At 53.6% G+C, this 21,174-nt stretch overlaps 1 protein-coding gene across 5 annotated transcripts in view; it reads right to left on the reverse strand.

Annotated features, from left to right (window-relative positions):
* Positions 1 to 21,174, reverse strand: part of TUB (TUB bipartite transcription factor) — an 88,068-nt gene that overhangs the window by 13,015 nt on the left and 53,879 nt on the right. For 3 of the 5 annotated variants that reach the window (XM_081540816.1, XM_081540820.1, XM_081540817.1), the window contains exons 1-3: positions 12,036 to 12,423; positions 3,014 to 3,065; positions 2,382 to 2,538 (exon numbers count right to left, since the gene is read on the reverse strand). In XM_081540816.1, coding sequence (XP_081396942.1) covers positions 2,382 to 2,538; positions 3,014 to 3,065; positions 12,036 to 12,073 — 247 coding nt within the window. In that variant the 5' untranslated portion in view covers positions 12,074 to 12,423. Of the gene's footprint in view, positions 1 to 2,381; positions 2,539 to 3,013; positions 3,066 to 7,670; positions 7,765 to 12,035; positions 12,424 to 21,174 lie in introns of those variants that run through there. The other 2 variants (XM_081540819.1, XM_081540815.1) reach the window with 2 other exon arrangements.

Below are 21,174 nucleotides of genomic sequence, written 5' to 3' on the forward strand. Positions count from 1 at the left end.
TCCTGGGCATCCCAGGTCCCAGGCAAACCCTGGACTCCCTCTCGCTGTCTCACTGCCTGGACTGCCCTCGCCACACAGCTCCTGCTCCCACTAATTCCCATCATCCTGCTCAGACATCACCTCCTCAGGGAAACCCTGCTCTGGACACTACTCTGCCATCCACTTGCCAAGCTTGGCTGCCTTCCGCAACCCACACTTATGACAGTATGTTTCATCCTCTCTCCCCTCCTAGATCTTAAGGTCCATGAGAGAACGAAACTGCATCGGTTTGTGCTCACCCTGTACCCCCAGCCTCTAACCCAAACAGGCTCTCAATAAATAGTAACATGAATGAACACAACCAGTAGGTCAAAAACTCTCCACTGGGATAAAATGCTGGTTCTGATTTATCTCATCTTCTTCTGGAGTTCCCTAGTTGCTCAGACGGTAAAAAAACCTGCCTACAATGCAGGAGACCTGGCTTCAACCCCTGGGTCAGGAAGGTCCCTTGAAGAAGGGAATGGCTACCCACTCCAGTATTCTTGCTTGGAGAATCCCATGGACAAAGGAGCCTGGCGGGCTATAGTCTATGGGGTCGCAAAGAGTCAGACACGATTATGCAACTAACACTCACTTTTTCACATCTTTCTCTGGGAAGGATCCCTGTGTATTTAACACCAACAGCCAGCAGAGGGCAGAGCAGAGGCAGCGGAGGCTGCAAGGGGCGGGGCTCCTGGAAACCCAAATCCCACATTGGCCAGCCTGGTGAGCAGCCTCCTAGAGCTGGGGAAGCCTGGGCTGGAGAATCTGCCCTCACCCGGCCTGGTCTGGAGTCTGGGCAGGGGACAGCATTCAGCCTGGTCTGGAGTCTGGGCAGGGGTCAGCATTCAGCTGACTGGACCTGGGAACACACCATAGCTGCTCCAACCTTCAAAGCCCTGAGACAGAACTCTCCTCCCTTTACAGGGAAGGAAACAGACCTGAGGAGGGCAGGCGACTAGCTCACAGTGACAAGTGAGCAGGTGACCCGCACGACCAGAAACTTACTTTGGCTATGCACTCTCAGAGGCGCTGCACTCTCAGAGGTCTTTCTGCAGGCCTGGCCCAGCCCAGCACACAGTCGGTGCTCAAGAAATACCTGCCAAAGTGACTGCACAGATGTGACCTGCCAGACTCTCCTCTCAAAGCCTCAAGATGTTGGCTCTGGCACAAACTGGCAGGGCCTGAAGTCCCTGGAACAGGCTCCCCTGCCACAGGCAGACTCAGATGGCCAGGTGCCAGGCTTGGCAGAGCTGGGGCAGTGATACTGGGCTCCAGTGGATGCAGACTGAATTCCACCAAACCGTGAATGGCAGGGGGCTTTCTCTGCAAGACACTGTGGCCACCCTTGGGGCAGCACCCATGGATGAAGAGTGAGGGGAAGGCCTCCAGGTAAGGCTGGGGCTGGGGGCCAGTGCCAGGTGGAGCAGCTGGGCTGCCTCCCAGAGACCATCCCCTCCTCTTAAGGGCCTCTCAGGTGGAGCAGACACATCAGCTGCAGCCCAGGTGCTGAACTGAAGCGCACACGGGGGCATTACTGTGAAGGAGCCCCACAGCGAGGCAACTACCAGTCGTCTGAAATGCCTGGAGGCTGCACATCTGAGTAAGCCCGGAAGGAGGGGAGCACATCACTTCCTTCCAACTGCAAAGCCAGAGGCCTGCAACCATCTTATAGTCACTTTTCGATGGAGGAGCTGCCCTGATCGCTGAGCCAACAGCAGCGGGCAGTGGGGACTGAGCCTGAGTCCTCCTTTCAGGCAGAGACCCACCCTCTGCTCAGCCTGCGGTCCTCAGCAGGAAGGAGGGTCCTGAGCACTGGGGGGAAATCGAGGCATCCCCGCCCCCAGGATGAGCCGCAAAGAGTTCCCTTCCCAGGGGACTCCGCTGAGAACCAGTGTGTACACGGCTGGGAGCTGGAGGCTGCTGGTCACCATGGCTCCGTGCAGGGACCCACGGGCCAGAAGCTGGGCACATTGAGGGTTTGGGGAACCCAGGGAGGGGAGGCGACAGGTGTCTTTCTATCTGTGACAAGAGGCACGGGTAGGCAGGATATGAGATGGAGTCCTCCCGAGAGACAAAAAGCTGTCAGGGAGCAGACTGTTCTGCTCCTGGGAGCTGCCTCCTGCTTTCGGGGAAATGTTTCAGATCAGAAACCCGGGCTTTTGAAGTCCCAGGCCCACAAAGCTGTACCTTCTGGCCCCACACCTGGCGTGGAAGCCCAAAGCTCCAGATCCCAGCCTCTCTCCGCCTGCCCCACCCCTCTGCCCACCTGGGCACCCCCAAAACAGAATGGGCCCCTCGCCTGTCCAGGTCAGCAGGAAGTCCCTGAGGGCCCCCGAGAGCAGTCCCAGGGTGGGGTGTACCTTGGTAGCCGGTGCTGCCGCTGAGGTAGGACTCCACCAGGGGGGCCTGCTCCTCTGACTGCCGGGCCCGCCGGCTCCGGGGCCGCCCATCGGCATTGGCCTGCACCATCAGGGGCTCCTGGCGCTTCTTCTTCTGCTTCTGCTCCAGCAGGGCCCGCTACAGAGGCAGTGGACACACACAGGGGTTGGTTGGCCCTGAGAGGGCCGACCACCTCCCCAAGGGAAGGTGCCCAGATGGGGACTGGTCCGGGGGGTCCTGCTGGCTCCGTGTGGTTCCAGAGGTCACAGTGAGGTCCACAGCCCACTCTGGCCTCATGTCTTTGTGCCCCAAGACTTGGGGTCCAAGGGAAGCAGGCAGGTGTCAGTCCAGGTAGCTTCCCTGGCAGGGTCACAGCACAGTGACCCAAGCTGCCTCCTGGCAGGAGCCCCAGATGCCAGGGTGGTGCTAATGCCAAGCTGGTAAAGGAGAGAGCTCACCACTTCTCTCCTGGGAGGGCCCTCTCTCTCTACCACACAGGATCGCCCAGGAAGGAGGATGGCTCCCCCATCCCCCGCCCTTGGAGACCCAGTCCAGACTCCGGACTGGATGGCGCGTGCTGACCACCCTTCCACCCGGCTCCAGCCTCACTCACCTGCCGGTCAAGCTTCTGCTGCCGCAGGTTGCTGCCCTCATCATCTAAGACACTGCAGGGGGAGAGAGGGGCACTCAGGGTTGGCCCACAAGGACCACCCAGAGCCCTCTCCCAGCACATTTGGGTTCTTTAAGCCCCTCCCATCATGGCTGCTGGGCATGGGACAGGGAAGAAGGGTGAAGCTATATTATGGGAACAGGCTAGAGACATAAAGACATGAGCCGTCTTTCTGCCACTTCAGGGACTTACCTCCTGTTGGGATCCCTGCTGCCCAAGGACTTCCCAGTGTACCCCGCCCTGATAAACTGAGGAGGAAACTTTCCCCTTACTGAGATCCAGGGGCATCAGTCACAAGCCGGGCTGAAGGCGGGGCTTCAAACCCAAGGGCCTGCCCCTCTGGCTCCACCCCTCCATCTTTCCATTCTCCTGGTGGAAGCTGGGTCTTCTGGGGCAGACTCTCACCATCCATTCAAGACCAACTCCTGGCTCTCCAGGTGGTAAAGGGGAGATGCTGACACTGCCCACCCCCCTGGCCCACTTAAAGAGGACCCCTCGTTTTGGCGAGTGAAACTGAAACACCAACCAGTCCCTCAGGGCACAGCGAGGCTGGGTGCAGATGTGTGCAGGGCGGATGCAGCACATCAGTGCACAGCCCAGCAACCAGCTGCTGGGTCCTTCCTTGGCCACCTACACGGTGGGGGTGGCATCAAATCCTTGAGTCCCTAACTGAGGTCGTGGGACCGGCAGCCTCATCTCACACAGACTGGCCCTGCCTCCAAGTAACGCAGACCATGAGGAGGGAGTGCCAACCACTTAAGCTTTCTTTCTAGTCTAGGACACATGTATGAGACCTAGACCCAAGCCTATAAAGCCAAGGTCAGGCCAGCTGCATGGGGGTGGGGCTGGAGCCTGAGGATCTGAGCTATGGGAATCCCCAGGCTGCCCTGGCCCCCTTATTCTGGAGCCTGCCCCTGAACCAGACCTTGTGTGGGTGCCTGCACAGGTATGTCCAAGTATGCTGGGTTTGTGTGTGAGGCTGTAGGAGTATCTCATGTGTGTGCGCACACTGGGAGATGTCTGAATGTGTGTAAGCATGTCCACATGTGTAAGCACATACCTGGATATACATGCATGCAGACACCGTATCAGAGGTGGGTGTCCTGAGTGTAGCTGAGCACAGCCACATGTAAAGAGGTCACATCACCCTGAAGACAAGGTGAGGCGATCCACCTCCTCCTGACAACAGCAGCCCTTTCCAGCTGGAACAATCACTGACCTGAAATGTCCTTTCAGCTCAGCAAACTGCTTGTGCTGCAGAGGCTGACCAGGGGGTGGTGGGGAGTCCACAGATTGCAGATGGCCCACCACCCAGCCCTCTGGCTTCACCACCTCCCTGTGAAGACTACCTATTTTGAACTAGCAGCTGTCCTACCTACTTGACATCTGGGAAGGATTTGCCAGATGCCCATGGGCTGCTCTACGCACAAGAAGAGCCTGATTGTGATCTGGGGCCCTGCATAGAACAGCCTCATTCACCAAACCCTCGGTGGCCAGAGCACAGGAGAACACACTGCTCGGACATGCTTCTAGTCAAGGCCTCCCTGAGGGCAATGCCAGTCCCAGACGACAGGGAATAGCTCTGAAAAATCCCAGCTGGCTGTGACAGTGAGGGTCCCATCACAGGAGGCCACACACAGGTCAGGTGGGGTAGAAGGTGAGCAGGATGCCTGGGAGTCTGGCCAGGTCCAGAGGCAACAGCTCTTCTCCTGTCTCTCCGCCTCCAGCCAATGGCCTGCTGGGGAGTTCAAGGGCCACACATCCTCAAAGGGTCAGTGTGCCAACACCACTGTCCTCGTGGTCCATGGTGCCCAGTCTGGCTCTGTGTGCCACCTGGCCGAGAAGAGCAGTGGGGCCTGAAACCCACCTGTGCCCTGCCCGCCATGCTCTGTGCCTTGGCACGTGCAGGGCAGCCTACATCTCAGGCATGTGCTGGTGGCCTGGCCACCTCTGCAAGGCTGTGCTGCCTCCCCTTCCTGCCAGCAGGAGAGGCTGTTTCCTGGCTCACTGGGATGATGTGAGCCAGTCATCTAGGTCATCCCTGGCCCTGGACTTGGCTGAGCAGGACACAGTCGACTATTTCCATGGTGGTGACACCATTCAAGGAGCTGACACCTAACATGAAATGGCAATATCCTACTGAGAGGTAAGCTCACATCAGCAATGCCACCTCCAAACTGCGTGTCACAGTGGTTGCTCAACTGACAGAAGGTGGTTCCTGCCACCGTGGCCTCCTTGCCCAGTGTCCCCTCCACCCACCAACCTCATCCATGTGGGGAGGACATCTTCCTAGCACAGGCACTGTCCCACTGCCATGGACTTTCCACTCCATTCCATCACTTCCTCTTCCTCTCTCCCCACCTCCATCCCCCAATGGCAGAGAATGACAAAGAGCTGCACCAAGTACGATTACAGGTAGAATGGACTTAATCACCGGCCTTCAGAGAAAGATGGATGAACGCAAGGGTGAGGCTTCTGAAGAGATTCCAGAAACTCAGATACCCCAGAAGTGCCTGGAGAGCCACGCCCCTCCTACCTCCCCACCAGGCACGCTGTGAGTGGAGGATGGGCAGGGGGCAGCAACTGGGGAGAAGGAACATGTGTCCGGTGAGCAAGACCCATCCAGGAGGGCCGACAACAAATCCAGCTAAACGAGGAGGCTCTGAGAGCAGGCAGCAGCCCATGCGGGGCAGCGTGGTGCTTCCCTGAGAGCCACAAAGGCAAAGGGTGGACCACAATCACCTGGCACCGGCCAGCTGGTAGTGGGCGGTGTTTCTGCCCGACAACAATGTATCCGGAGCGCACAACATCTGTCGCTGGTGAATAACAAAGAATCCCCTGCACACAGCTGAACAATGACAACAATGATGGCCGTCTCCAGGGAGAGCAGAACCAGAGCTCCTCTCTCGCCCCCAACAGCAGCCCAGCCAGTCCTTCCCCCCTCACCTCCCCCAGACAGCCCTGCTTCCCACAACAGAACCTCTCCCAGGCACCTTCCTTCCTCACTCCCCGGCCTGCCTCCTCCTGCCTCTGTTCTAGGCAGCACTAAACGATAACCATGAAAGGAGACAGTAATGGCCTTTTAATGACTCGGGCTCCAATTAGGGAATCACTGCCAAGCCCAGGCTGCCAGCTGCAGCCCCGCCAGGAGACTCGGACAGGAGACAGGGCACTGATGGATGGGTCTTCCAGCTGACCCCAGCGGCTCCTTCACGATGGTCACCAGAGAGGCCGGGGGAAGCACTGGCCACTGGCTCGTGAAGGCCAGAGAAACCTGGTCTGCTGTGTCCATCCATCCATCTGCTCTGCCCAAGGCCAATCAAATGACCCCCTCACCTCCCAGGAGATGGCCCCTCCACATCCTCTGGCTTCTTCAAAGCTGCCGGACAGATATCTGAGAGTGAAACATGCATGACAGAAGTGTCAGGGACACTTCTTCCAGGGGCTGGAAAAGCCAGACTTGGCCAACATTGCTAGGAAGCCAGGTCCCCCCTCACGTTAGACCCCACCTCCATTCTCCAGCTAATCCACCAGAGGCCAGGCCAACCTCGGAGCAGACCCAGTCTCCATGCCCACTCTCTGCCCTCTGCTCCCTTTCCTCCCACTCAGTCACAGTGGGGCCTGCCCCTGCTGGACTCTGGCAGTCAGGCAAGTGTGTTGTCAGGGGAGGAAAGACTACCTGCTTGGCTGTGAACTCTGTGCCCAATGCTGGAACCTCCCCACTCCCCAGCACGTCCAGACCTGTGGCTTCTGTTGCCCAGTGGCTGCTTGAAACATTACGGGCAACACGGTGGAGGTGGGAACAGAGGCAGCCCCAGAAACGAGAGGACCACACTGCTCACAAGAGCTCAGCGTCCCAGGATGAGGCATGCCAGCCACTGGCTCCCAAACTTACCAGGTGAGTCCCAATTGCTGGGGGCACTCAACCCTGACTTGATAGTTCAGACCTGCTGGGGAAGCTGCCCCAGAATCAATCACCCACCTCACACTTTTCTTTTTCAAAGTCAACAACACATGTGATTCTAATGCTCAGCCACGCAAATAGAGACCAGGAGTCAGAGCTTGTGATCTCTAAAGGACAAAAAAGGCTGGAAGCATGCAAGCACAGTCTTCTGTTCAGATGCAGGAAAACATTATAGCGTGCAGAACAGGGTGGCCCCAGGTAAGACGGTGGAAGGGGTCAACTGAATATCTAGACAGGATGTCACCATTAGGAGCAAGGCCAAGTATGCTAGTAAGTCAGGGCACATGTCCTCGGGCCTATCAGAAAAGACGGGAGGACAGTACAGCCAGGCCTCCGCATGGAGCTGCAGTGACCAGTGACACTACCACATGGGCAAGAAGAAGCCATGTAAGTGGTGTGCTAGGTCAGTCAGATGGATAAAGGTTTTGGCAACAATCGGTCATGTCATCATCAAAGGAGGTTTCTATTAATAACATCATGCCTCTCTTGGTTAGCAGGTTTTTCGATGACCTGACACAAGGCAGGCCTCTGAGCAGATTTACAGGTGAAACAAAGTAGAAGAGATACTAACTGTTCACTAAGAGAGTGTGAATTCGGAAGATCCTAGAAGCCTAACAGGAAGTGGTCAAACCTTACAGGTGAGTCCCCAAACACCCCGCCTTCCCACACAGGCAGAATGGAGAAGACAGGGCTTGACATCAGCCTGATGAAAGACTCCGCAGTTTTGCTCACAGAGGCCTTGAAGGGAGCGGTCAGTATCAAAGCCATCCCCTGGGGGTGGTGAGGGCTGGAGGGCAGGGGTCCACTGTGAGGAAATAACAGCCTCACTATGCTCAATGCTGGACATCTGGACAGGCCACAGCCAGGACCCTGCCTGCGGCTCCAGGAGTTGGAGGAGGGCAGAGACCAATTTGAGCGCGTCCACAGGCTCCCTGCTCCCTGAATCATGTCAACTCCGTGCTCCTGCTCCCTCCACCCCGGGCAGCAGCAAGACGACTTCCCAAAGACACTCGGGGTGGGAGAAGAGAGAAACTCCCTGTGAACTACAGGCAGAGGCTCTGCTCTTCCCTCCTGCGGCCAGAGGCAAAGCAGCAGGCCAGAGTCCAGGCGCCTCTGAGGCAGAACTGACAGAGTCGGGAGTCTTGCCTAACGAGCAGTCATTCCTCTCCCCAGGAAGTATAGTGAGAAGTGCAGTACCAGGAGGATCTTAATGAGGACCAAAAGGAGGGGAAGGGCTTCCTTGGTGGCTGACACAGTAATGCAATGCAGGAGACCCGGGTTCGATCCCTGGGTCAGGAAGATCCCCTGGAGAAGGGAATGGCTAACCACTCCAGTATTCTTGCCTGCATGGACAAGAGGAGCCCGAGGGGCTACAGTTCATGGGGTTGCAAAGAGTTGGACATGACTGAGCGACTAACACACAGAACAAGAGGAGAGGAAACCCAGAGAGAGGAGTAGGCTCACCCTAAGGGAGAGTTTTCTAATGGTCTCGTCCATCGGAAGTGAGGCTGCTGGCAGGGATGCTGAGGGGAGCGTTCACACAGACGACTGGGCAGTCTGTGAGGGCCCTTCTTGCCTGAGATTCTCCTTCTCTGACCTAGAGTTGTGTTCTGCCAGCAGCACTCAGGAAGCCCCGTTGTGAGGGGAGAGTACTGCAGCCCTCAGGGGTGCTGAGAAGCCGGGTGTGGGGCCAGGAAAGCCAGGAAGTCCTACAGTCTACTTGGGAATGCCACTTTGATTCAAAGCAATGGGCACCGTGTCCATGCAGGGTCATGCCAGGCACATGGTCGCCTCACACCAAACCCCACTCTCCAGGAGTTCACGGCCAGTGAGGAGACACCAGGCAGCAGCCACAGGACCATGTAGACAGAGCACTAAGAACAGGGCTGGTCATCCCTCCCTCCCTCCAATACACCTGCGGGCAGCAGGCTTTCCTGACTCTCACTGCTCCTCCTTCAGCCCATAAAACGTAAAATCATGAACCAGGGACAGGAAATACTCAAGAACACAGGTGAAGGAAGAATGGCAGAAACAGAAATCAGTAGTAGTAATAACATGGGGAAAAAAAAAAACACCGAAAAGTTATGCCAGTTGTTATACTTTATAAACTAAATGGCTCCCTTCTAAGTCAGAATGTGAGGTTAATCCATGATCATTATAAATTGAGTCACAATTACCCTTAAGAAGATTATCACCAGCTGTCACAGCTTCAAAGAAAATGAGCCAGGTCTGGGCAATGCAGGTGCAAACCACCATTGAGGCAGCAGAACCCCCACCAGGAGAGCAAACAAGATATCGACCCACCTCTGGTCCCCAAGCCAGATGATACCTTCCACTTCCGACATGCTGTGACACGAGGGAAACCTCACACCAAAGCACGTGCACACTTGCCCCTCCCCCTCATCTCCAAGTGCACCATCTTCTGCCCCAGTTTCCTCTGTGATCAGGCAGGCATGTGGCTATGACTGTGATCAGCAGCCCCGTTAGTGCAAAAGGCAATTTGCATCTGCTCCTCTGAGCCAGATCTCCTCATTCTGGAAGTCTACACCCAAGTCCAGTGCTTTCCTAGGCTCACAAAGGCTCAGAAAGACCTCAGCAAGGCGGGAGAGACCGACAACTTCTAACTCCAGCCCACCCCCAGCTAGACACCTACCCTCCCTGTCACAGAACAAGAAAGCAGGGTGGCAGAGTGATGGGACGGTGAACAAGGCAGGGCCGCAAGGGGGCCAAGATGTTCCTTGGGGCTGGGCTTCAGGATAGCAGGATTCTGTGCCCCAGATGGAGTGTGTGGGCTCAAGAGAGGAATGGGGGGATGGGGTGGTTGGGCCTGGGCTGGGGCAAGTGCAAAATCCCTCTCTGCAGGATGCCAGTGCCTGGGACTCGTGGGAAGACTGAGCATCTCCAGGAGACAGCCCCACCTCCCTAGTGCCCTCTCCCCCAGAGGCAGGCTTAAGCCTCCCCAGTATGAGGCTGACTTTCTCTAAGACCTGAGCGCTCCCTTCACAAGTTGCTGTGGTTCTTGGCTCCTGGGAGAGGCTTCCTTGAACCATGATCTGGCCTGGTCCCCAGCCTGCGGATCTTAAACACGCCATCACATCCCAGCTCCACCCGCTGCCCGTTTTCTCCCTTCCTCCTAAGTCAGTCTGTGGCCACGACCCTGCCATCAGCACCCCGGGCAGGTACTTCCACAGCACTCACAGCCTCTAATCTCACAGGTACTGCCCAGGCATCTCTGCTGGGTGGTTAGAAGAGGTTAATGATACTCTGTGGGCTGCAGTGTCTTCTAGAAAGTTCTCAGCACCCAAGTGTCAAGAAGGCCAGGATGCTCCAGAAACTACTTGCGCCCCCAGCCGAGATGCCCTGTGCGGGGTGACAACCCTTCTGAGTCGACAGAGCCCCAGTCCCCTGATGGGACTGTCTCCTGGTCTCTATGAGACTGCAGTGTGACTGCATATGTACACAGGAAATCCTGGGTTGATGTGTGTGTATGCACACATGTGTGTGTGTTGGTGGGAGGGGCACCCACAAATTCTAACTTGGGAAGCCCTGAAACCCCCAAAGAAGCTGAGATTAGAGACCACAGCAATTCTCAAGAGAAAACTGTGAAGTCTCAGGCCAGTGACAAGTGCTTGTTTGTAGCAGGATCTGCTTTAACAAGCCTCAGGCTGTTTCAGCTGATTTCCATTTTGGATGCTGTCTGGACAGACTCATCGAAGAGCCCTGTCAGAATTATTTTCTATCAATGACTGGAATCAGGTCTCTTTCAGAGCAGGCTGTGTTACAGGCAGGTCTGGAGTCTTGTGCCTTCCAGCCACAAGCATGTGCACCGGGGCTGGCAAGAACATAGTGGACCTTAGAAGTCCAGCACCCCTTTTACACACATGCCTCTCAGGGGAGGCCTGGAGATAGCCCCGTAGCCCATGGCAACCAAGGAGCCAATGGGTGGCCAAGGATCTGGCGCTGCCATGGCGATGAGCTCTCTTCCAGTGGTAATGGAGAGAATGGAGTAGAGTGGATGGGGAAAGGCCCGCACCTGTGCAAGCCTCACAGACCCCACCTTCCCCTACCCCAACCTCCACACAGGCGTGAACACTCAGCTGTCCTTGGGACAGACCGCAGCATTGGAGAACACAGGGAGGCCATGCTTCCCTGAGTGTGCCCAGGGTTCCTAGGTTCATTCTCTTGTGCACGTGAAGGCAGTTCTCATGTACCGAGTTGGTTTGTATTCAGGTGTTTAACCCAGTTAGCAAGTGGATTTCTGTGCCTTTGATAGATACCAGTGGTACTTGTGTGGGGGTAGTGGGAGGCAGGTATTCCCACAAATACAGGATATGTGTGTGTGTACAGATAGGCAGGAGTGCACCTGTGTGAGCCCGAGAATCTGTGAGTGTGCGTGTGCGCGCAGCAATACATGGTGCATGAATATAGAAGCAGCCTGTGCTTTAGGTTCAGAATGCCTTTCTCCAGGAATTGACGCTCTGAGTGTGTGAACCGACCAGCAGGAGCGTCTTTGGTCCAGTGGACGTCCTATGGGTGCATGTCTGAAGATGTATGTATGTGTGTGTGCACGCGGCTATACTGGCGTGTGACCAGTATGCTGGGCCTAGGAAGGGGCTCAGCTCGGTTAACTCCCTCTCTAGGCAGCCACATGGGGCTGCCAGCCCCAACAAGGCCCATACAGGCCCAGAGAACTGGCCTCTTGCAGCAACCCCGGCCGATAAGTGGGGAGGGCAGAGCAGGCGGGTTTACTGGGGCCCCCAAAGTTGGGGTAGTAAGGCCCAGCGCCTCCAACCCGCGCCCCTAGGGTAGGGCCAGATGGGGAGGGTACAGCTGTTCTGCGCCCCAGCCCTGCATCCGCAACCAGCCTTGCTCCCGGAGTTCGGAGTGGTGGGCATCCCGACCCAGCACCCTCGACCCTGCCCCTAGCCTTCAGCATTGAAGGGTGGTGGGCCAGACCCGCGCCCCGGAGGGAAGTGAATGTGGGGGCTGGCGCCCGCGTACCTGTAGGGAATCCAGTCGGAATGCGGCTTGGAAGTCATGTCTCTCGGGGGCGGGGCGGCAGCTGCGGCTCGGAAGGCCGGGGCCCTTGAGGGCCGGCGCGGGGGCCCTGCTCAGCTCCTGGGCCGCCCAGGGCCGCATCCTCCCGGGCCGGGGCGCTGGGCCCCGCCGAGGCCCGCGCTGCAAGCCAGGGCCCCGGTCGCGGGTTCGGATAACGACTGCTTGCGCGGCGCGATGGGCGAAGCGGCGGAGTGCGCGGGGCCGCCACGGGCGTGCGCGCGCGTGGAGGCGGGAGAAGTCGCCCGCACCGCCCCCCGTCGCCAGAGGGGCTGGGGCCCTTGCCGGTGGCCCGGCCTTGGCGTGGCAGCGGCGGCCCGCCCCCTCCTCCCTCGCTCCGCCCCGCCCCCGGCGGAGACCCCACCCCCAGATCGGCTCCGGCGTCCCAAACGCCCCCACCCCTCACAGAAAGCCCGGGTCCCCTGGCTCCGCGCAAGTGAGAGCGCCTGCGCTCATTTTGGGTGAATAGAGGCGTTACCACTGGGCAGGTCCCCGACCTCCAAGCCTCAGTTTCTCCTTCTGTGAAACGGGGATAATTCTAACACCTACCTACCTACCTGAACTACCTATCTCCGTAAGGGATGGGAAACCTTTGCTTAAACGGGGTGAAGGAGAGGAGAAGTAGGGGGTGGGACCCAGTTGTGTAGGAAAGGAATGATGCCCCGAAAGACCGAAAGAGGTCCAAGGGAACCTTCAGGTGCCGAGCATGGAGGTTGGCCTTTCCCTCTCCTGGCCCTCCTGGCCGCTCCAACCTCCTCCCCGGGGAATCTTCTTTCTTAGGTTTTAGTAAAGGAGATGTCTCTTCCCACTGCGGAGGAGTCCTTCCCTTCTAAGCTATAGCCGTCAAGACAAGGATAACATTCAGTCTAGTGCATCCTTAGCCTTTAAATTTTATATTACTTAATCTCCACAGCAGCCTTGAGAGGCAAGTAGTTGCTGCTGTTTCCCAGAGAATAAAGCCTCGGGAAGGCTAAGATGTCCAAGGACAGAAAGCTCCCAGCGATGGAGCTGAAAAGGACCCAGCGTCTCTGTCTTCCAAAGCCCTTTCTAAGGACCACACTTAAACGGAGGCAAAACTTCTCAACAAAGATAACCTTACAGTCTCTGCGCACTGAAGTGGTCCTGGCTGTGACCAGCACTGAGTTCAAAGCGTGTTGTGGTGAAGGGCAGCCAATCCACAGTAGGGTTGGCTGAAGATGGGGGAGACCCGGGGATCACGGAGGGGGTCTCCGCACTGCAGGTGGGTGTCCTCACGTGCACCCTGGATTCAGCAGCACCAACCCCCAGCCAGGCCAGGGGAGCGTCGTGGCTAATGGCGAGAGCGTGGGAGGGCAGCTCGCTGTACTCCCTTATAGGAGGGCCCTTCCTCCCGCCTTGGGTTCACAACCAGGAGCCCCCACCCCAGGACTCTCCCCACTATAAAAACAGTAACCAGGATCTTGCGAGGGGGGCGTTTGCTGAACATCAGATGCCAGCTATATAATTTGTGTAATCCTCACAACCACCCCAGTGGTAGGTGCTCTTATCATACCCATTTTATAACAGAAGAATCAGGCATGGAGAAGGCAAAAATCTTGCCCGAAGTCACACACCTGGTCAATGGTGAAGCCAGGATTCACACACCAGTGCCCACAGCCCATGTCCTTAGCTTTCTCCTGCCTATCACAGTTCTTGCAGTGCACACACACACACACACACACACACACACACACACACACGCATGCCGCCTCCCTCTTCAGGCTTCTGGCGCACAGGGCAGTCAGATCCATCTCTGTCTAGTGCAGCATCAACGCTTGCCAAAGGCTGTGACCTCTGATTATTTATCAGCCTCTAAGAGCTGTCACTGTCAATGAGAACAGAGAGCAGACAGAAAAAAAAATTCACCCCAGAGTAGGATGCAGGGGGCAGAAGGTAGGGCGGTTTCCTTGTCTGCTGGGACCCTTGGCCTGGGCCTCTGCTTTCACTCCTGTCAGGTTCCTAAGAAGGGCTGCAGAAAGGGGCTGGTCCCTGCCCTGGAGACCAAGGCAGCACAGCAAATCACTACCCAAGGCCTCTATCTGTCAGGACCTGTGGACAGAACACTGCCTAGAAGCAAGAGGTCAATACCAGCCTCCAGACCATCAGCAGCTACCAACCACTTCAGAGATGAGCTGAGAAGACTGCCTCTTCAAGAACTTGAGGCTACTTTCCTCCTTTTTTCCCAAATTATCTGACACCTTAAAGCAATCAGAATCAAGTTGGAAGGTCTCAGGAGCCTGGAGTAATTGAATCTATTAAATAGACACTTTAAGTTCTGTCCTAAGGGAGCATAATCTAGAGGCAGAGTGAGGCGCAGAAAAAAGACAGTTCTCCAGAAAGAGTTCTGTGCACCCATGAGATGTGGGGGAGCCAGAGGGGATATGTGCCATGTATGCATGTATGTGTGTGTGTGCATGTGTGTGTAAGGTGTCCCTGCAATCAGAATGGGCCTGCACAAGAACATTTGTTAGTTGATATGTTGATGTGTGTGCATAAGGAGGATCTAAGCGTGTACTTCTGTGAGTTCTACAGAGATGTGTGAGTTTCACACTCAATTCAGAACTGGTGATGGGTTTTGCTGCTCAGATGACTTCCCTGGTTGACATTTTAAGCGTATGCCCTTGACTTCTACTAAAAAACTACTCCAGAAAGGCATGAGAAGAATATTTTGCTAAACTGTGGTTAAAATACAGGTGTGCTGTACAGTGACCCTTGAAGAAGTACCTAAGCTTTTTAAATTTAGCCCAGGAACAAGGGTGTCTCTACTGAACCAGAGCAGCCCACACGGCCTCCTCACCACCTGTCCCATTCCTCAAAGATGAGGTATTTGCTGTGAATGTAAATTCTCCTCATGGCATGTTAGGCCTTTTCAAACATGGTCATGGTTTGTCAAGGGAGAGAAAGAATACACGGGGACAGAAACAATGTGAAGGAGACCTTCACCAGCTGCCACCCACCTGGAAGGGACCCTAGCGCCAGTTCCCCTCAGTAAGGCTCGTTCATTTAAGGAAGAAGGTGAGCATGTTGGCACCTTGCTACTCCCATGTGGAATCTTAAATTTTCTGTTCCTAATTTAACAGTTTGAGTGTGGGCCACCTTGCGTCAATTTTAGAAGCAAAAGGATATGAAGAATAAATGAACATCCATTCAGACTGGGCACCAAGTCCCAAGGTATCCTCCCTGCCTCACAGTTTGGCACGGTACCCTTGTATTCTGAGGAAGACAGTGCAATCGACCAAACATCAACTCGACCCAACTGGGCTCAAGGGTCCTTGCAGCAATTCAGCAGGTGTCAGGCTCAACCTTGCTCTCAGGGAGCTTTCAGTTTGGCAGGAGAGATAGAAAGCACCAATGTGCCAGTATCACAGTCCAGATGTACAAAGTGCTGGGAGCAGCCAGTGATTCTGAAGGGAGGGACATCAGGTTAGGATAAGCCTTTTGAGAATGAGAAAAGATGACAGTTGAATTGGGCCTTGATGGATGAGGAAGGTTTTTGTGTTTGTCAGCCAGGGAAGTCCCCAGCAGGGTTTTGATAGACAGATGTGGAAGGAATGGGTGAAGTTTAAAAATTCCTGAGAGTCTATGACTGGCTTGGCATGGTTCTGGGCTCTTTTACCAAAGGGCATTCTAGACAGAGAGCATGACATGAGCAAAGGCAGGGATATGAGAGTCTGTGACCAACACATGTGAAAATCTAAGTGCAAATCACCTAATGTGGTAGCGTATAGGTGAGTGGTTTGGTGTGGCAAAACGGCCTAAAAGTTAAGTAGGACCAGATCACATGGTCCTCAGAGCATCTGACTGGCGGGCTTGGATTTTATCCTATAGCCAATGGGAAACCACTAATGGGTTTTAAGCCAAGGGTAATCCAATCACTGTGGACGGTGACTGCAGCCATGAAGTCAGAAGATGACTGCTTCTCTGCAGGAAAGCAATGACAAATCTAGACAGTGTGTTGGAAAGCAGACATCACTCTGCCAACAGAGGTCCACACAGGCAAAGGCTATGGTCTTCCCAGTGGTCATATACAGTTGTGAGAGCTGGACCGCAGAAGGCGGAGCGCCAAAGAATCGATGCCTTCAAACTGTGGTGCTAGAGAAGACTCCTGATAGTCCCATGGACAGCAAGGAGATCAAACCAGTCAATCTTAAGGGAAATCAACCCTGAATACTCACTGGAAGGACTAATGCTGAAGCTGAAGCTCTAGTATTTTGGCCACCTGATGCAAACAGCCGAATCATTGTAAAAGTCCCTGATGCTGGGAAGGATTGAAGGCAGGAAGAGAAGGGGGCATCAGAGGATGAGATGGCTGGATGGTATCACCAATGCAATGGACATGAACTTGGGCAAACTTTGGGAGGTGGTGAGGGACAAGGAAGCCTGGCGTGCTGTAGTCCATAGGGTTGCAAAGAGTTGGACATGACTGGGGGTGCAACTCAACAACAACAACCTGTCCACGTGTACCTTTTAGAAAGAATTGGGAACAAAATGGAGGATAAAGAGAGACAAGCCTAGAGGGACTGAAACCTGATAGATGGTGGATGGGGAAGTCCAGGGTAGAGATAAAAGGCCCTACGCCAGGGACCAGTGCTTTGCAAAACTGTGGGGCAGACATCATGGCAAGACGGCAGCACATGTGTGGGCAGCCAGAGAAGCCCTCTGAAATTCCCATTCAAACTGCAGAATATACAGAGACCACTGCTCCATTATACATGATTAAAGTGAGATAAATAGGCTTACTGATGTCTGTGAAAAAAAGTGTAAGGTAACCACTCATAGAATTAAAAGCAATATGTCTATTTTCCAAATCACTGCAGAAGAGAATAGCAAATAAAAATCTTCAGAACAACAGAAATGATCACAGTCTAGGGACTTCCCTGGTGGTCCAGTGGTTGAGCCTCTGTGCTGCCAAGACAAAGAATGCAGATTCCGTTACTGATTGGGGAACTAGGATCCCACATGCTGCACAGTGTGGCCAAAAAAAGAAAAAAATGATTATAGTCTAAAGGAAACATAAAACTCAGAAAGTATAAAACAAAGTAATAGGAAGAAAACCAAATGTAATGGTGAGGAAGTCAGTGTAAATGAGTGCCTACAAGACTGTCAGACATGACTATCATTTGTGGAGAATGCTCTCTATGCTGGGCACCCTCTGTGTGTTGCAGAAAAGCAAAAGGGTGATGAAATGGAATTATGTAGTTGAGGCTCCGAGACAATAGATATCACATTCCAGGGTGAGGTGGGACACCACCAAATGTGACATGGAAAAGAGGCTGTATCATTAGCTGGCACATCTCTGATACATATAAAATAAAACAGGCTGGGGAAAAAAAAAAATGGTTGTTGGAGGTTCAACAGGAATTTTAGAGAGAGCCCCCAGGGTCCAGTGAGCCCTAAGTAGGAAGGGTGAAGAGTACTATATCCTTCATCTCCAACCTGAAGGGTGGAGCTTGATGGAAACCCCTATGAGAACTTAGTGTCAGACTCTTTGCAATCCCATGGACTGTAGCCCGCCAGGCTCCTCTGTCCATGGGATTCTCCAGGCAAGAACACTGGAGTGGGTTGCCATGCCCTCCTTCAGGGGATCTTCCCAACCCAGGAATTGAACCTGGGTCTCCTGTGTTGCAAGCAGATTCTTTACCATCTGAGCTGCTAGGGAAGCCTAGTATGGGGCCACAGTGCTGGGGCATCTGAGTCACACCTGCCCTGATGGCTGAGAGGGTGCTGCTGTCCCAGGGTCAGCCTGTGCTCTCAGTTTAGTGGGGTGATGGATACAGTGTGGGCCCCAGCACAAGGAACAGGTGTGATTGTCTTAGATCCCAGGCCAGAGGGCCCCCTTGTTAGGGGAGGCCACCGTGGGGGAGGGGATGAGTCCAGCTGCTTTCCTAGGGCCTGAGAACGGGTCCACAGGGTGAACCATAGAGTGGAAGCACCAGCCACATCAAAGGAGCTGTACTTGGGGAGATACCCCAGTGATGGAATGATCGCCAAGAATCCACAAAAACACCCCACGCAGAGAGATAGCCCAGAGAATGTGACACCAGCTCATCAGAATATCATATCAGTCAGGGAGAACTTTCCTCTCCTCTCCTCTCCCAGCTTTGTACCTTCATCTTGGACCCTGGAGAGGGTCAGAACTGCTGAGTGTACCCTCGCCTACAAGCAGCTGGCCTGAAGCAGGCTGAGGTGGACAAGAGAAGCTGATGTTACTCTGGAGTTCTAAGATTTTTTTAATCACAATAGATAGAACATATTAATGGCTGACAGGACAACCTTTGGTTACCTGGAAATGGCCAGAAAAGCCATGGGACTTACCTTCAATTTCATCTAGGTTTTGGGGGGAAAACAGCCTTGAAGAATAAAATTAAAGAGACCATGGGAGACAAAAATAAAGTTGGCTTTATGATTCCATCTCATGAGTCATGCCTATTCAACCCAACAGCTACACATGGCTTCTCTCATCTAATCCTCACAACAACACTATGAGGTAGGTACTATTATTATCCCCATTCTGCAGATGAAGCAACTGGAGGTTACATAACCTGCTCAAAGCGCCACAGATAGTAAGTGAAAGAGTTCAAACTCAGGCAGCACAGAGCTCTACAGCCCACAGCTCAATGGCTATCATTTAGAGAAAACCCAGTGATGAGGGCTTAGCCCTTTGCCTAGAAATTCCTGTCCTAGAAATTCAGCCAAGGAAAACATGAACTGGAGCCGAAGTTTATGTACAGAGATAGTCATCCCAGCTTTATTTCTATGGAGGAAATTGGCAGGAGTTGAGGGGGTGGGGTGGGGTAACAAAATGTGTGTCATTTGGGACTTGGTTAGGTCAATGATTCTACGTTCACAGGATGGATCTCTAAGTATCGTTTAGAAGGAATGTAACTACAGAGGAACAGGTTTATGAGGTAAGATACAATATTGTAGGAAAGTATAATATCCTACAAAGAAGCTCCACACTGGCATATGCACACATAGTCTCAGAAAAAGTTGCCCAGGATAAGAAAGACACAGTCTAGTCCATCAGCAAAGCCACCCTAGGACCACCTTCCAGATGCTGGCTTCCTCTTAACTCTAGCTTTTGGCTCCTTAGATCTCCTTTTGACCCCTCCATAGCACAGACAGCACCCTGCCAGCGTGGTTAGGGAGACAGACAGTAAACAAACACTTGGTACACAACGGGTTTAGTGAATTAATAAATAATATTCTTAAAGCTGTACAACTGAAATATCCCTAATCGTCCAATGTAGTATGATCTGTTACCAAGATGGCACCCAGGTGGCCACTCTCCAGTCCACGTGGGCATTAAAAATGTTTGCAATTTGGGGCCAGGTATTAAATGATTTATCTTGGAGGGGGTGCGGAAGTGTGGGAAGGATGCTTAATACCTGCTCTTGGCCCAGTTTACCAGCTCCGCTTTGAGGATCTGCTGAGCATCTTCTGCTCCGAGGACCCAGATGAGGGTGGGGTGTGGCTGGGGAACCCAGAGCCAAAGCACAGGGTCTCTGCCCACTTCCACACAGAGCATCCAAGGAGCAGGAGCTGAGGTTAGAAATAGGAAAAGGTTCTGAGGAGGTGTGCCCAGGCCCCCGTGCTCAGCCTGCAGGAGGGGTTTGTTTTATCAGTGTTATTGAATTTGCAGATAAGCAACAATGAATTAAGCTGATCAGGAAGAGAGGGAGTGAGTTCTCATTTGTTCATAATGCAAGATTTATCTAGCAGAGCTCTCTCCTTTGTCAAACAGAAAGCCACTGCCTTTATATCCTCCAGCAAAGAACATTTTATTTTGTAACCTTTCAGAAAACCTATGAGTTTGCGGTTTTGACCTGTTTTTTTTCCCCCCTCATCTAAGAAAACCATGGTTATTTAAAATGTGAGATGCATTTTAAACAACCCTACTCTGAATTTGCTAACCCATCTCTCTAGCAAGAGGAATCAGACCCTGAAATGCAATTTAAACTATTTGCAAAGTTTATTACCCCTAACATACCATCTTTTCGCTCCATGGCCCTTCTCTTTTGCTGCTAATGGTTCATAAATATCAAATTCTAATCAGATTCTCAAGCTACCAGGTCACTGAAGAAGCAGTGCCCCTAAGGTAAGAGCTATGGGATTGGAATGAAGCTGTTCTACATTTCTGGCTCAGTTTTCCCATCTCTGAAATGGGGAGAGAAGTCACCAAGACCTATAGAGGCAGCAGGTATAGGAGAAAGAACACCAGACCCAGAATTCCAGTCTTGGCTTTGTTGTTAATATGCCGTGTGACTTTGAGTGAGTATGTTGCCTCTCTGCGCCTCAAGAAATTCAGGGGGTGGGACGTTCTCCAAGGCTACCTTTCAGCGCTACACATTTCTCTGATATTTTAACTCTTTACAGCAGGGCTATTAGGAGACAAAAGAAGGTGATTAGAATTTGTTCAACTCTGAAATAAGCATAAAAGTCTTGCATTTTATAAAAGAAACACACAGCAGTGAAAACACACTAGACTTGAACTGAATTCTTGCCTTCTCTGTGCTGCTAACTCATTGGGTAGCCAAGGACCACTCGCAGGGCTCACCTCAGTTTCCTCATCTGTTATGTGGGGACAATGTACATCTTGCCTACTACATAGGGTGTGTGAGACTGAACACAGAGAAGGAATGTGAACCTGCGATCACTGTGTTCCAAACACCACGGAGATGTGACAACACATAGTAATTAGAGCTTCCACTTATTGAGCCCTGGTGTGGAGCCAGCGCTGTGCTGAGCATTACCTGTATTATCTCATTGATTGCTCACAGCAGCCCTGAGGAGCTATTACACGAAAGGAAGCATAAGCTCTATGGGTGGTCACAACAGCAAGGATTTACTTGCCTTGGCGGAAGCCTGGGCTTTGGGGCCTGGGCCCATCTCAGAGGAGGATGAGAACAGGCAGTCCCAGCGGCTGCTGCCCTGCCTGGGTTCTGCGGGGAGGGGAGAGCCGCTCCACCTCAGCATCTCTGAGCTCTGGGCAGCTCCTTCTAGACTTCCTCAGTGAGGGCTGGTGGGGCTGGGTGGGGCAGAACCCACCTATGCCTTTCTCCAACTC

The sequence above is a fragment of the Giraffa tippelskirchi genome, chromosome 11 (genome assembly GCF_054371585.1).
Source record: "Giraffa tippelskirchi isolate mGirTip1 chromosome 11, T2T-mGirTip1v1.2.pri, whole genome shotgun sequence".
In the NCBI taxonomy this organism is placed as follows: Eukaryota; Metazoa; Chordata; class Mammalia; order Artiodactyla; family Giraffidae; genus Giraffa; species Giraffa tippelskirchi.